Source organism: Montipora capricornis, chromosome 7, assembly GCF_036669925.1.
Source record: "Montipora capricornis isolate CH-2021 chromosome 7, ASM3666992v2, whole genome shotgun sequence".
Taxonomy (NCBI): Eukaryota; Metazoa; Cnidaria; class Anthozoa; order Scleractinia; family Acroporidae; genus Montipora; species Montipora capricornis.
In genome coordinates, this window is record NC_090889.1 from 22,271,389 (window position 1) to 22,285,515 (window position 14,127).

Here is a 14,127-nt window from a genome sequence, read left to right on the forward strand (position 1 = left end):
ATGCTCTATATACCTAGAAAGAAAGGCTTCAGTTGATGCAATAGCCCCTTGACAATTATATGGGGATATATCTCATCAAAACACTAACACCTCCTTACTGTAAAAATGTAGTTACATAAACACAATTTTATTGCTTCACCCTCTCTACTCTGGTACTAGCAAATACACATTGATCGTACAAAGATTTTCATGGGTCACCTGAAGTCCTAATAATAAATTCTGAACATTTCAATTCATTTTACTCAAAATCACAGCTAGCGCTGGAAGTAAAATTGCTTTACATAAGAGTTTAATCTCTATTATCATTAACCTTGTCAAATCAACTGAACGTTATCATAAAGAGATCCTTCTATAATGCTCGTGATCACAATAGGCCACTTCAAAAGATACCATAATAATTATTCTCTGTTTGCCCTCCACAATTTTGCATAAGCATGGTTTTATTTTCTTTTGGGACTTAATGGAAAAGTAGTTTCACAGAACATTTTGGAGGGCAATCAAAAGGTATTATGGTATGTCTGAAAGTTGCCTATTTCTTCCCTTTGGTACCAGCAAATTTGCAACAACAAAAATGTGCAATGTCATAGACTAATTTTCTTTGAGGGTACCATCAAGTTCTAATAACATTGTGGACATTATTTTTATAAAAGGTATAAAAACATTTAGTCCTTTTGTTGTCAAACTCATTAGTTAAGAGAAAATGCTTGCATGGTTTGCCCCTTAATGTCAAATGAGCACACACATGTACCTCATAACACAACAAAACACTACCAGTAACAGGAGCTCATTACCCGGAGCCTCAATCTCCTATATTAACCCTCCGAGTCAACCCTGTTGCATATATGTTTATTTTTAGAAGCACCTCCAATGAAGGGCCGGCCGGGGTTTTGCAAGTGTTTTCAAAATAGCCAATCATAACAGATCTATGGTCGGCCACTAATTGCATCATTTGCAGCATGCCCGAAACACAAAGGTATTTCAAAATGATGAAAAGACATAGCAGTTCCAAAAACAAAAAGATATGGGACAGGGTTGACTCAAGGGTATAATACATATGGAGACTCCAGGTAATGGGCTCCTGGCCAGTACTAATGAATTTCCCCAAACTATATCACTACAGTACAGCTGCTAAATACTACTCATTAGTTTACCAGTCAAAATTACTTCATTCTCTGGAACCAGCAACATACACAAAGAGCAATATCGCGCAGACTTTTTTGAGGGCTGAAGACCTCATACAAATTCTTCAACAAATTGGAAGATAAAGTCTTGACACCTATCAATTAACTTCCCCAAACCATACCACTACTGTACAACCAAAAACTTGCACTCCTTAGTTCACCTGTCTCAAGAGTACTTCTCTTGAACCAGCAACATGCACAAAATGCGATATTGTGAAGACTTTTTTGGATCGAAGACCTAATTAGTTCTTCAACAAATTGGAAGATTAACTATTGACACCTATCACAATTAACTTCCCCTAACCATACCACTACATTACAATTGCCAAAAACCTGCACTTCTTAGTTCACCTGTCTCAAAATTACTTTTCTGGAACCAGCAACATGCACAAAGTGCTATATCGCACAGACTTTTTGGAGGGCCGAAGACCTAATACAAATTCTTCAACAAACTGAAAGATTAACTCTTGACGCCTATCATAACTTAAATTAAAAGCAAAATAGGCACCCATCAATACTAACAAAGAATTGAAGTAAGACAGCTTCGACAGTTCAATAAAAACTTTCTTATCAACAACAAGAAAAGCCTGAGACAAAATTCCTTCATCCATTGCACACCATAGGGAAGGTTGATTGGTTTTTGTTTCCTTCTTTATAACTTCATCAATGTTTGATTTAATCTGTGATAAATAAAAAGACAACACAAAATTAATTCCCAAGTAAACTCATTAACATGACTACCCACCTTGTTGTAATAATAATAATTATTATGGTCTGCACTTTCGATTTCTCTTGGTGAAGTTCTTTCAAGAAATTAAATGCCAATAATTTAACCACCTTTTGGATGTGTAGGCATCACACCCTGATAGAATATGAAATCCAAATGGCTTTATTCATTTGCAAATTAACCTTGCCAATACTATATAAACTTACACTAATAATTTTAATATAAATAATAATAATGATAATAATAATAATAATAATAATAATAATATTATTATTATTATTATTATTATTATTATTATTATTATTATTATTATTATAAGAAATCGCATTGGCATTATTGTACAGGAAACCATTAATTATTGTCAATACTATTGGTAAGACTCTTCACTCTCACGGTGCCTCTTTCCACCCAGGTGTATAAATGGGTACCGGCGAATTTAATGCTGGGGGTAACCCTGCCATAGACTAGCATCCCATCCAGGGGGGAGTAGAAATACTCCTAGTTGCTTCATGCTACAGTAACTGGAGATAAGCGCCAGCCTGATGGGCTTTCTAGGCTCAGAGCAGACTATACCTATAATCAGAGGAATGTACTATAATCATACCTGCAAGGGGAGAATGTTTAATAATGGCAGGGAACAGCTCTTTTCATCAATAGAGGTGACATGCTCCATGAACGCCCCACAAATTTCATCTATAAAATTTAATATCAACATACTTACACCCAAGGCCTAGTTATTTACAAATAATTTGTTTAATTTGTGCTGTGACAAGATAACTCTTTGGCTTACTTTAAGTTAGTACTCTGTTCAAATACAAATTATGCAAGATGATGTTTTCCTTTGTTTTACAAAATGAATTTCAAGATTTTTTCCCCAAGATTTCACAATGTGGCCAAGTCCCCAGTAAGACATGAAAGACATGAAAGACTGTCTAACTGACTGTACACATCAGTAATATGAATTCAAATACAGTTAACTGCTCTTTGCAATAGATCTGAGCGATTAATATAACTTACCAGGGGTGAGTTCTGTTTCATGATCATCTGGGATAAAGTCATGGCTTTCAAGGCAACTTTTCACTTTCTCTGATGTACTCATCCAATTCTTTAACCAGCTTTCAAAAATTAGTGAATGTCCATCTTTCATTTTGCAGTAAAATTCTAACTCATTCAAAAGCTGAAAAATATGTTATGAAATAACAATGTTATCCTACCCATTTTTACCTTTTAACCCTTGCACAAATGAATTATGTAGAATGTAACAGAACTGAAAGAGTGAGAGTAAGGGGACAGTGCCTGGGTGGTAGTCTATCTGAAAGTCACATTCGTGTTACAGGACATTCATTACTCATTCTTCATCTGGTTATGTTTTATAAACTGCATCACAAGCAGTATGCAAATTTAAGTCTACAACCTGAGAGGGCTCAATTTCACAGTAGCCTGAACGTGCAACAATATTTAATTACACAATTCAGCCTGTTGGCTGCCATGTAATATTGTCAATAAAATATCTCTCTCATCCAACTATCCTTGAAAACCCTTGAAGGGAGTGGATAACAAGATATTAAAATTTAGGTTCACAAGACATGCTGCCAACTTGTCACTGAGAGTAGAAATACTTACAGTACACTCATGCAGTTGAAAAAATGGGTAGTTGGAGATAATTCCACTGGCAACACTTTTTTCAGGCATCTGCTGGATATCCTTTCTTCTGAAATTAAATGTGTTTTTCTGGATTTCTCTGATTGCTGCAAAATTCTTCTTTTTGGACTGAACCTCTCTTAGCAAATTTGCATGCAACTCCTCGACTTCCTTTTCGCCAAACTGCACATCTTCAGTACTACTAGACCTCTTGGTTTTCCCCTGTGTTTTTCTTTTCTCATACCCTTTGACGTTTTGCACTCTTCTTTTCAGTTGGTAAAGGACAGTACTCTGCCAGTTTGCAAAAAACAAAGAAAAGTATTTTTTTAGAGAACTGTCTAATGGAATATTTAATAAGGCAGCCACATGTTATATTGTCAGAGTGTCCTGGTTTCAGTTTCTACTGAAGAATACTTCATAGAGATTATTCTTGAGCAGAAACTACATGTAAAACCAGGAGACGAGCACTAATTTCAACATTCCCTTGTTAAGTCTAGCTCGATCATAAGCAAGTTCAGATAATTTGCTGAAGTAGCTGCTGAGTCATGGAACAAATAGAAAGGCATGCAGCACTTTTCACATGGTACAGCCTTGCATGTGTGCCTATTTCCCTTCCCAACAGGTCCAATAGGGGTGCGACTGGCCTGGAAAAACACATTTGGAGTGAATTGCGGCATTGTGGTCACTAAGCCCTTTAGAGAACCCTTTTAACCTCTATGTGACAAGGCGTGCAACAATGCACACATGCCCAGAGAGATATGCAACAAAATAGTGTGCACTCTTGGGCATTGAACGACAATCTCTTAAATTTAACCCGTCAAATCCTTGTCTTACTCTCTTCAGATATCATGGGCTGATGTATAAGGTTAACTGTGGACAGCAAAGGCCAACATATACATGTGAAATTAATGTAATAAATTATGAATATAATTTACCCAATATGGAAATTTATAGCCAGATGGAAAACTTGCAGGTGTAGGATCTTTTAATACTGGAACTTCCTGACAGATCTTCATTGCTGCTAAAACAAAGTCACTTTGACTTATGTTTTCACCAGCTACTGCTTGTAGACTTGCAGCTGCATCCCTGATAAAACGTCGCAAAACTTTTTCATCAGGATATTTTCTTTCCTGATTGCATTTATGCAATTCTGCAGAAATATAAAATCTGTAATCTTCTTCAATTTCAATGACAGGCTCAGTACCAGAGCTTGACCGAGACCCACTTTTCTGCTTCTCGTGCTGATTAGTAACGAAAGACGGACCTGAAGATCCCTCTGAATCTGAATTTGATGGTGTAGCCCTCCTTATCCTAGACTGTGTACATGGTGGAGTCGAAAGTGGAGATACAGGTCTCTCTGACTCCTTGGACAATAATGTAGACCCCATTCCAGGCACAAATTGTGTGCCTGGTAACGGAGATGAAGATCTTTCAGAATCCGAGGAAGATGGTGTGGACCGCATCCGAGGTACAGGCGATCTGGACAACTGAAGTTGTTGGGTAGACTTTGGATATGAGGAATCTGTCGTAATCTGACAATCTTCACACCTCTGTGAATTTAAATGAAAAGAAATTTGTTACATAAATGGTATTAGTGGTAAATGGTGCCAATGGTTATCAGAGGTCAACTGCAGATTTAAAATTAATGAGTTACAAGCAAAAGAAATACAAGAAGTGTCCCATGCTAAAAAGAAAAACAATGTATGCCTGAAAAACATACTCTCACATGTAAAGTCATCCGTTTTAGTTTTTTTTTTTTTAAACAAGTAATGAACAGTCAACTCTTACTATATCTTCTAGATAATCCCAAATTTTCTTTCTAAATTGAAAGTTGGTGGGGAAAATATCTTTTAAGTCATCTCTTGTGAATCGTAAAAAAGTAGCACCATCCACATTGTTATCTGCAATAAGAAAAAAATGTTACAAGAAAGTACATGTATACTGAGGAAAAATTTAAGCTGTCTTTTAATACTTTTGGGGTGATCAGTACCATTTAAAGCTCTATGGCAAATTAAGGCGAGTAATTCTCAAGACTAAAAAATGAACTGGACTGCCAACAAGATCCCTTTAATTTCCGTCAGGGCTAAAACACCATATGATGGTACCACCGAAGCAACTCTTCTTATAAGTGGAAACTATATGAAAACATACCTCGTAAGCTATCCACTACTTCAGCCTGAAACCCTTTCAGCTTAAGAAAAAGAGAGAGAGACTCCACACTGCGTTCAGCAAAGGCCTTTAAAACTGACATTATTATTATACAGAACGTTATCTGCAATAGAACAAAATGAGCTCACAAAAAGGAAAGAAATCCATAACAAACAAATGCGTAGCATTGATATCATTGTACCCAACAGACTCGGCTGTCTTTGATGATGATAAGAATAATAAAATGATTAATTCCTTTTTTAGTTCAAGGCCTCAATCACCACAATTCGTTCAGAAAAGAAGACATTTCCAGTTCCAAACAATGTTGTTGAACCTGAAACGATTGTTAGAACCAGGCCTACAAACAAGTCTTAGGACGCTTTCCATTTGACAGAACTGACCGGCCAGACCAGGAATTTGGAAGGACTAACTCTACAACGCCTTCAAATTAACACTCTTCGAGCATGATATACACTCCTCCGGAAGAATTTGAGGGATTATCATTTTCTATGTGACAACCTTCACTAGAACATGATAGCCCAATGTTAATTTTTCTCAAGAAATACTTTCTTGAAATATTTCCATAGATAATTTAACATATTGTGCATTTTTCCTGCATACCCAAAATAAATACTGCATTTTTTCCCATCAGCAATGCTTGGTGCCATCTACATTTGTAAAGAAACGGCTAAAACAATTTAGTATTCACAAAACTTGGCCGTGTGTTGGGTTTTTCGTTGTTAACAAGTAAATGTTTGTCGGTGTCTCCCACGGGGGTCCAGAAATATGTAAGGTACTTTATTTTTAGAAACGACGTTGCGCTATTTCCCACATGGCAAACCCATATGCAGCAAAGGCAGGCAAAATAAGGTGAATTAAAACGTAACTGCTCACTAAAGTGAGCAAAACCAGAAGGAGGGTTTTTAAGAACACAGTTAATACTTCAGAGGGCACAAATGGGCAAAACTGAAGAAGATTAAAACGGATTACAATTTGCCAAACCTCGTCGATTCGTTCCTATCTATCTACCCTAACAGCACAGCTGTTTTGCATGAACAGTCAACCTGACAATTAATCTCCGTTGTCAACGAAAAGATATTCATTAAATCTTATCATCTACTGGTTCTTTCATCGCATTAAGTTCCGTAGCAAATAACGGCGACTAAAGGTTAAAATCACAACAACATTAACTGGACTGCTAGGCGACGTACCAGAGCCCCTTTAATTTAACTTCCACTATAACTAGCAACCAAACGAAAATCATTATCAATCGGCGCCACTAGAGCAATTTTTGCAGCCTTGTTCGCAAAAAAGAAATCAGAAGTGAAAATGTCGTGACATACCTTACAACCAATCTGGCATTCATCTCTAGACGCGAAAACTACATGATTCCACACTTGACTCCACACTGTCCTGCACTTCGGCGCCCCAACGACACTTTGAACGAGATGGGTGTGACAATCAGGCGCGGTTACCGATCCTTTTGTTTCTGCGTCGTCTTTCGCGCCTTTTTTGGTATCACGTGTTTGACGAGCAGATTTACTCAGAGATGGCTTGGCGATGTCTTTTTTGTGCGGGTTTTTCGGCTTTAATGCTTGCTTCCTTGCTAACGCATTATAACTCTGAGCATAACCGTTCTCATGAAGAAAGGTTTTTTCTTGTTCGTTGTGAAATAGATGGATGTACCAAGGAATACGGCAAGGTGAACTCTTTCACCAAACACGTGCGCACAGTACATCGAAAATTCTTGTTTTGCACTTGTCCGAACGACGCGGGAGGGGAGCCGTCTCTACTTGAAGGTATGAAACGCGTTGTTGAAAGATTTGCAAGTTATTTTAAAATGAATTCTACTTGAAATTACAGTAGATATTCGATCACTTACCGAGTTATTGTGTGGTTGTGGAAAATATTCGTACCACCCCCTTGGAAGCCTATTATAAATTCCGAGAGGGGAGGGAGCCTAAAAGGGCAATTTCTTTTGTAGAGAAAGAAATTTCCAGAGGAGAGGAAGGTGGTTGGGGGTGGGGGGATGAATATTTTCTAAAACACATTTTAATGTCATCCCTGAAATTGTATGCCCGGGAATGTAAAATATCACGCAATTGTAAAGTAGGTAGGAGGAAAAATGATCCTGTCTTCCAAACCCCTTTCATGGTCAATTGACTTGTTAATCAAAGAATATCGTCTGTGTTTTGTACTTACAAGGTTCCCATGGGGAGGTTTCCTTGGAAAGTCAGAATGAACTAGATGAAAGTGAAGACAAAGAAGATGCAACTTCACCATCCAGATCTAATGTGGTGTTTGATGAGTGCAGTGACCAATTAAGTGTGTCCAATTACTTCAGACATAGTGATTTTTTTAGTGACGAGTCTGTCAATGCTCTCAACAAAAAATTCCTTTGCAAAATTAGAGGACAAAACCGCCTTACTGGAAAGGCTGTACAAAATGTTGCTGTTGCAACTGGCCATTTCTTGCATCAAATCTTGGAAAATGTAAAAAGAAATGTTGGAGAAGTTCTTGAAGATGCAGACTTAAGGAATGAGGAAGATTTGAATAAAGTTGAAAGAGTTTTTGATAAAGCAGCTAAGAATGTGGAAATCTTGAGTACACCATTAAGTGAAACATTCAGCAGCAGCAACAAAACCTATAACTACTGTGGTTTGGATAAAATTGTAAGTGAAATGAAATTTTTGTTCATGCCCAGGAATAATGTAGACTTGTACTTTGTATTGATTGGACAAATAATGAACTGAACAAGATAGAGTATAATTTTGATTGTTGCCAAGCCTATAAAGCTAAGGAAATTGAGACAAGAAGTATCACTGTGGATAATAATTTTATTCCCCTCATCCTTATAATTATTATTATATCACAATAATAGACTAGTGCATGTATTGTTAAACTGGGAGGATTGATAATACTGCACTTTTGAGGTGTACAGTCTGGTTAACCTAATCATCAATTAAATTCTTGAAGAATTCTGGCAACATTCATAAGAAACTGACAACTATCATCACTGAAAGTGTTAACATACTAATAATGTTAACTATTGTACTAGGAACCAGTGAAGTAGGTGTTGGGGAAACATCGTGCAGCTGTTAAAAGAGGCAAGAAAAAGAAGATTGTGGATGTGGAGGATGCCTTTTATTACATTCCTGTGCTTAACACAATCCAAGTACAGCTGGGTTGTAGTCAAATGCTGAACATAGTACTGGCTGGGCCCAAACGAAGTGCAGATCTATCCATACTTGAAGACTTCTGTAATGGAACATTCTTTCAAAATCATGAATTGTTCTCAAATGATGAAAGAGCTCTTCTTCTTTTATTGTACTATGATGATGTTAACTTCATCAATCCACTGACAAATAAGAATCATAAGTTGAGCTTTTTTTATTATCAACTTGCAAATCTGCCCCCTGCATACAGATCAACCCTTAAGTCCATTCATCTTTTTGCTGTTTGTGAAACAAAACACCTATCAAATCCCCAGTATGGGTTTAACAAGGTCATAGAACCTTTAGTAGAGAACATGAAAATTCTTGGATCCGATAGAGGGTACACCTTTTCCCTACCTATTGGCAATATTAATCTTAGAGGAGGTATCTTGGCATTCCTGGCTGATACACCCGCCAGTAATAAGGCTGGTGGGTTTAAAGAAGGGGTGGGTGGAGCAAGACGGAAATGCCGCCACTGCATGGCAAAGTTTGAAGATATGCAGTGCCTTTTCATGGAAGAGGACTTCCAACTACGCAGCAAGGACAATCATATCCGACATTTGTTACAAATGGAAGGAGCAGCTTCGGAAAAACTTAAGGAATTTTATTCTAAACATTATGGAATCAATGTAAGAACTCAATTGCTTGAAGCGCCCTTCTTTGATCCTTGCAACCAGTTGATTCAAGATGTAATGCACGTATTTCTAGAAGGAGTTCTAGCCTACGAATTTAAACTTTTATTGAACTATTTCATAAATGATATTAAGGCTTTTGGGTTACTTGATTTAAACAACAGGATGCAACAATTTCATTATGGATATTCTAATAGTAAAAATAAGCCATCTTTGATCTTAGATCGGGACTTGGAGAAGACAGCCTCCACAAATCTGGGACAGAGCGCTTCTCAGATGTGGTTACTATCAATAGTGCTGCCTTTCATTTTGGCAGAGTTTGCTGATACTACCACAGACCGTTGGAGGTGTTTTACTTCAATTATTGAAATTATGTCTCTTTGCTTTGCACACAAGGTTTCCATAGCAACTGCTGTTTTCTTAAAACGGGCCATCAAGGAACATCTTCAGTTGTTTAAATTCCTCTATGGGAATACATCTAACATAACACCCAAACAACATTTTCTAATTCATTTACCATCTTGAATTTTAAAATTTGGGCCTCTTGTTCGTGCCTGGTGTATGCGGTTTGAAGCAAAACACGCATATTTCAAAGATCAGGCAAAGATTGTAAAAAATTTCAAGAATCTTCCATTGTCCTTGTCAAAGAGGTACCAGTCTTCACTTTGTGCTGACTATATTAGTTTCAGCAAAGCAGATCAGGGTCCTATCTTTAGAAAAGAAATGTCATTTGGAACAGCCAAAGCAATGCTTGGTGAAGATAGGGATATTGTAGTAACAACTGTAGAGAGATTTAATGGTGTGGGAAGTCTTTGTGATGTCACTGAAATTTATTTGTTAGATTCTGTTCAGATCCATGGAACACTGTATAAGCCAGACACAAATTCATTTCTCAACTTTGGTTGTCAGAATGGGTTACCAATTTTTGGTAGGATAGCAAAAATCTGGTTTATTGTAGACTATGGGATTTTCTTTGCCCTTCATGCTATGGTAACATCTCATTATGATGAAGAATTTAATTCTTTTCAAATTGTGGAACCTGTTCTTCCACAAGGATTTGAAGTGGTTAAACCAGAGGACCTTAAGTCGCCATTTGTGTGTCATTCTCACAAATTTGGAGATAAATTATACATCATCATGAAAGAAAACCCACTTGCTTGGATATAAACTATTCCAGTGGAATAATGCAAGTCAAATGTTAACATTCTCCCTGGAAGTTAATACTTTATATAGATCAGTGGTTGTTGTGTTACCCTGTATAGTTCAATGCATAAAGAAGTAATTAACCAGTATGTCATTGAACCTTTTTTGTACATTATATGTGCATTACAGGAATTTATATTTAAAATTAAGCTATTTGATCTTTTAACCAGGACACTGTTAAACCTTATATTTCGACTTGTATATGTTATCTAATTGATATTCTGTAACTGAGTACTTCCACTGTTTAATTCATACTGTAGTCTTCTCGATTCTTTTAAATACATGTATGTACATAGTATTGTCTAAGTAAAACACAAGATTACTGTATTGGGCAGTTTGTTTGCATTTCTTAAATTTTTAATTTCCTTTTTAAAATAAGGATTTCCATTCTGGAATCAATACTTTGAAACCTTAAAATGAATTAAAAACAAGAACCATAATCTTGAAATAAGAACAAAAATCTTAACTTTTGCCACTGCCTTAAAACAATACACCACTACCTTGAAATGATAACCCAAGTCTTAAAATGGTAATGAAAACAAGACTTGCATTCTAGAAACAAGTTTCCTAGTTCTTGATTTAATAAACCAACTTTTAGAGTGGCTTCGCAAGGTATGTACTCAAAAAATCTTCTTCTAGAATGATTTCCATGCCTTAGACTTACATAAAAACACCTGTTAAAGCAAGCCTTTGCCCTATTTTAAAATGTAAGTGCAATATAGACCATTTTAGAAGCGGGAAAACACCAATTTTTACCTATGATCGGCGTGACAAATTATACTCGTTTTTTTGTGTGTCTTCTGTGTCCACATATCTTTTATATCACAAAGAATATCATTTGCCATTAAACATTTGAGGTATTGTCGACTTATTGAATATGCCTTATATGTTATTATTTTTGGTGGGAGGAGATTCACAAGATATTTCTGCTTTTCCTGCTTTAACATTCGATGATGTTGTGCGATACTCCAAGGAGAAGTCTGGTTGCACTTCTACCTCAAAAGCTTACAAATTTATGGCAGAACCGGGCTATCTACACGATATCAAGGGTAAGTATCATGTTTTCGAATGTACGAGAATATAAAAGTAATAGTTCCAGCATCAGAGAATTAAGCTTTTATTAATGAACAAGACATTTTGAGGGTAAATCTTACACCTAATAGTTACAAATGTTGTATCTCTTGCAGTGAACTATACTGCAGGGACGGCCAAAGTGAATGCTAAATGCTTTAGATCTATGAAGAAGAGTGAGCCCCCTCACATCATGGAGGTATCTGCAAAGATAAGCGATGCTTCTCTGGCAGGAAAATGTTCCTGTGTTGCTGGAATAGGGGGATACTGTCATCATGTAATTGGTCTGCTGTACTACCTGGCACTTCTTAAGCAACTTGGTCATTGTTGTTTACCTGATGAACTTACCTGTACCAGTATGAAACAGCGATGGAGTGTTCCAAGGGGAAGGAAAATTGAGCAAAAGGAAATTCAAGATGTTTTGGTTAAAAAACCCCAGATGGGAGCACAGTACAGTAAATTCATCAAAAGCACTCTTTATTCCCCTGCTACTATGTATGGAACATGGACAAAAAATCATTTTAGCCATTACACACCCCAGCCTCTCATAGCAACCCTGGTTCCTAGTAAAGAACAGATGAAAAATGTACCATTTGTGCCATGTAGATATGGGAATGTGCCAAAAGGCTGTGTGTTATCATACCAGCAGAGGATGTCAACAGACTATGTTATAAATGATTTCACATGCACTGCTTTTCCAGAATTGCCACTGGACAATTCAGACGAAAGGTTTGAAAACAATTATTCAATCTGTTTGGATAATAAGCAACAAGCTGCATTTGAAGCACTTTCCGTCACCCGAGAGGCATCTCTTAAAGTTCAAGAACAGACCATAACTCAATCTTCAAGCAGCATTTGGTATCTTCTTCGAAAAAAAGAATCACCGCCAGCAAATTTGGTTTGGTTGCCAAACGAGTGTCAAATTTGGCTCTTTAGTAGGCCAGCTCAATCCCAGCAGATATGTCCAAACCAATGCCATGAAAAGGGGGATTGAACTTGAGGCACATGCTGCCATGGTTTATGCAAATTCAGCAAAGGGGGGACGTGTAAATCTTTTCCCTTCAGGTTTGGTTATAAATCCCAAGTGTGCATGGCTGGGCTGCAGTCCTGACCGTAAGGTTTATGACCTGGATGCAGTTAATAGTGGAAAAAAATCCTTTGGCCTACTAGAAGTAAAGGTTGTTAAGGAAGGCGAAACAACATTTGACAATGTCAGATACTTGGTCAAAGATCCTGTCACCAGTGCATATACTTTGAAGACAACAGACATTTATTATTATCAAGTTCAATGCCTACTTGGTCTCACTGGTCTGGAGTGGTGTGATTTCTTCAGTTATATCAATGACAATTTATATGTGTGTCAAAGAATAATGTTTGATCAGTTTTTTTTTCAGGAGGCCAAAGACAAAGTAGACAGTTTTTTCTTTCAATATTATTTGTGCTGATGAATATATTAATTTTGTCACATTCATGATCACTCGGGAAAACATGGGTGAAACGTTGGAGGCACAAGTAATGTCTTTAGACATGTATTAAATGCAGCATTTTGATTTTAACTGTATCCAATGTATTCTGATTCGTGCACCTGTCAATGTTAAGCCCCAGGAGGGAGAAAGGTGGACCCAGGACATTTAAGATTCTCACTTCTGGGATTAGAATTTCACAGAAGACAAATTTCCATGAGTGGGCGGTCCTGACAGGGAAAGGGGTATGTTTTTGGCATGGAAGGGGTGTGTAGATACTAGCAACCATGCTCTGGTTAGGAAATTTGACATTGAAACAGACTAGAATGTCAAGTCCCCTGGGGTATGCCTTACCTCCCCCATGGATGAGCATTTATTTGTGTACTGTGAATGCTTATATATTAGGAATACCGTTTATGCATTATAAATACCATATATAGCAAAGACCACTCTTAAATATTCATAATGTACCCATCAATAATTTTACCAAAGTTTTTCCTAGTTAGAGTTATTTCAGTAACCCTATTCAAGTCTAGGATTTAATATTTCAAAGTCAAAAAGGGAATTACTTAGTGTCTATCACTACAGGTGTCTTCATGACCAATAACCCATTTCTTGTAATCATTCCACAGCTGTTCATTTACTTGTTATTTTGAGATAATATTAGGGGACCCTGAAAATTTGTGAGCAAGCAAGCCACTGTGTACAGCTGGTTTACAGAACCTAATGTTGAAAGGGGTACATCAGTATCAAAAAAGTGGTACTCCTTGATCCGCCTTATCGCACGCTCCACGTGTATTCTAAGCCTGGCAATGGTCTTAGTTTTTGTACATCTAGAGCAGTAAA

At 37.0% G+C, this 14,127-nt stretch overlaps 2 protein-coding genes and 1 pseudogene across 2 annotated transcripts; 2 read left to right on the forward strand and 1 right to left on the reverse strand.

Moving 5' to 3' along the window:
• Positions 1-148: 148 nt before the first annotated feature.
• On the reverse strand, positions 149-5,818 carry LOC138057736 (uncharacterized). Its single transcript, XM_068903659.1, has 7 exons — positions 5,701-5,818; positions 5,338-5,450; positions 4,485-5,099; positions 3,532-3,840; positions 2,926-3,085; positions 2,513-2,601; positions 149-1,861 (listed from the first exon to the last, which is right to left on the reverse strand). Exons 1-7 carry the CDS (start codon positions 5,798-5,800, stop codon positions 1,544-1,546), a joined length of 1,704 nt encoding a protein of 567 aa, XP_068759760.1. The 5' UTR covers positions 5,801-5,818; the 3' UTR covers positions 149-1,543.
• A 3,075-nt stretch (positions 5,819-8,893) lies between these two features.
• On the forward strand, positions 8,894-10,069 carry LOC138055782 (uncharacterized). Its single transcript, XM_068901653.1, has one exon. The coding sequence runs from the start codon at positions 8,894-8,896 to the stop codon at positions 10,067-10,069; it is 1,176 nt and encodes a 391-aa protein (XP_068757754.1).
• A 1,593-nt stretch (positions 10,070-11,662) lies between these two features.
• LOC138057737 (uncharacterized) lies at positions 11,663-13,486 on the forward strand (annotated as a pseudogene).
• Positions 13,487-14,127: the final 641 nt, after the last annotated feature.

Excerpts from the sequence above, each read along its gene's own strand:
- LOC138057736 (XM_068903659.1), bottom strand. The coding sequence starts at position 5,800 with ATGTCAGTTTTAAAGGCCTTTGCTGAACGCAGTGTGGAGTCTCTCTCT. Across the intron at positions 3,841-4,484 it reads GCTATAAATTTCCATATTGG|AGTACTGTCCTTTACCAACT; the intron begins GTAAATTATATT and ends GCAAACTGGCAG. Across the intron at positions 1,862-2,512 it reads TAAACATTCTCCCCTTGCAG|ATTAAATCAAACATTGATGA; the intron begins GTATGATTATAG and ends TATTTATCACAG.
- LOC138055782 (XM_068901653.1), top strand. The coding sequence starts at position 8,894 with ATGCTGAACATAGTACTGGCTGGGCCCAAACGAAGTGCAGATCTATCC.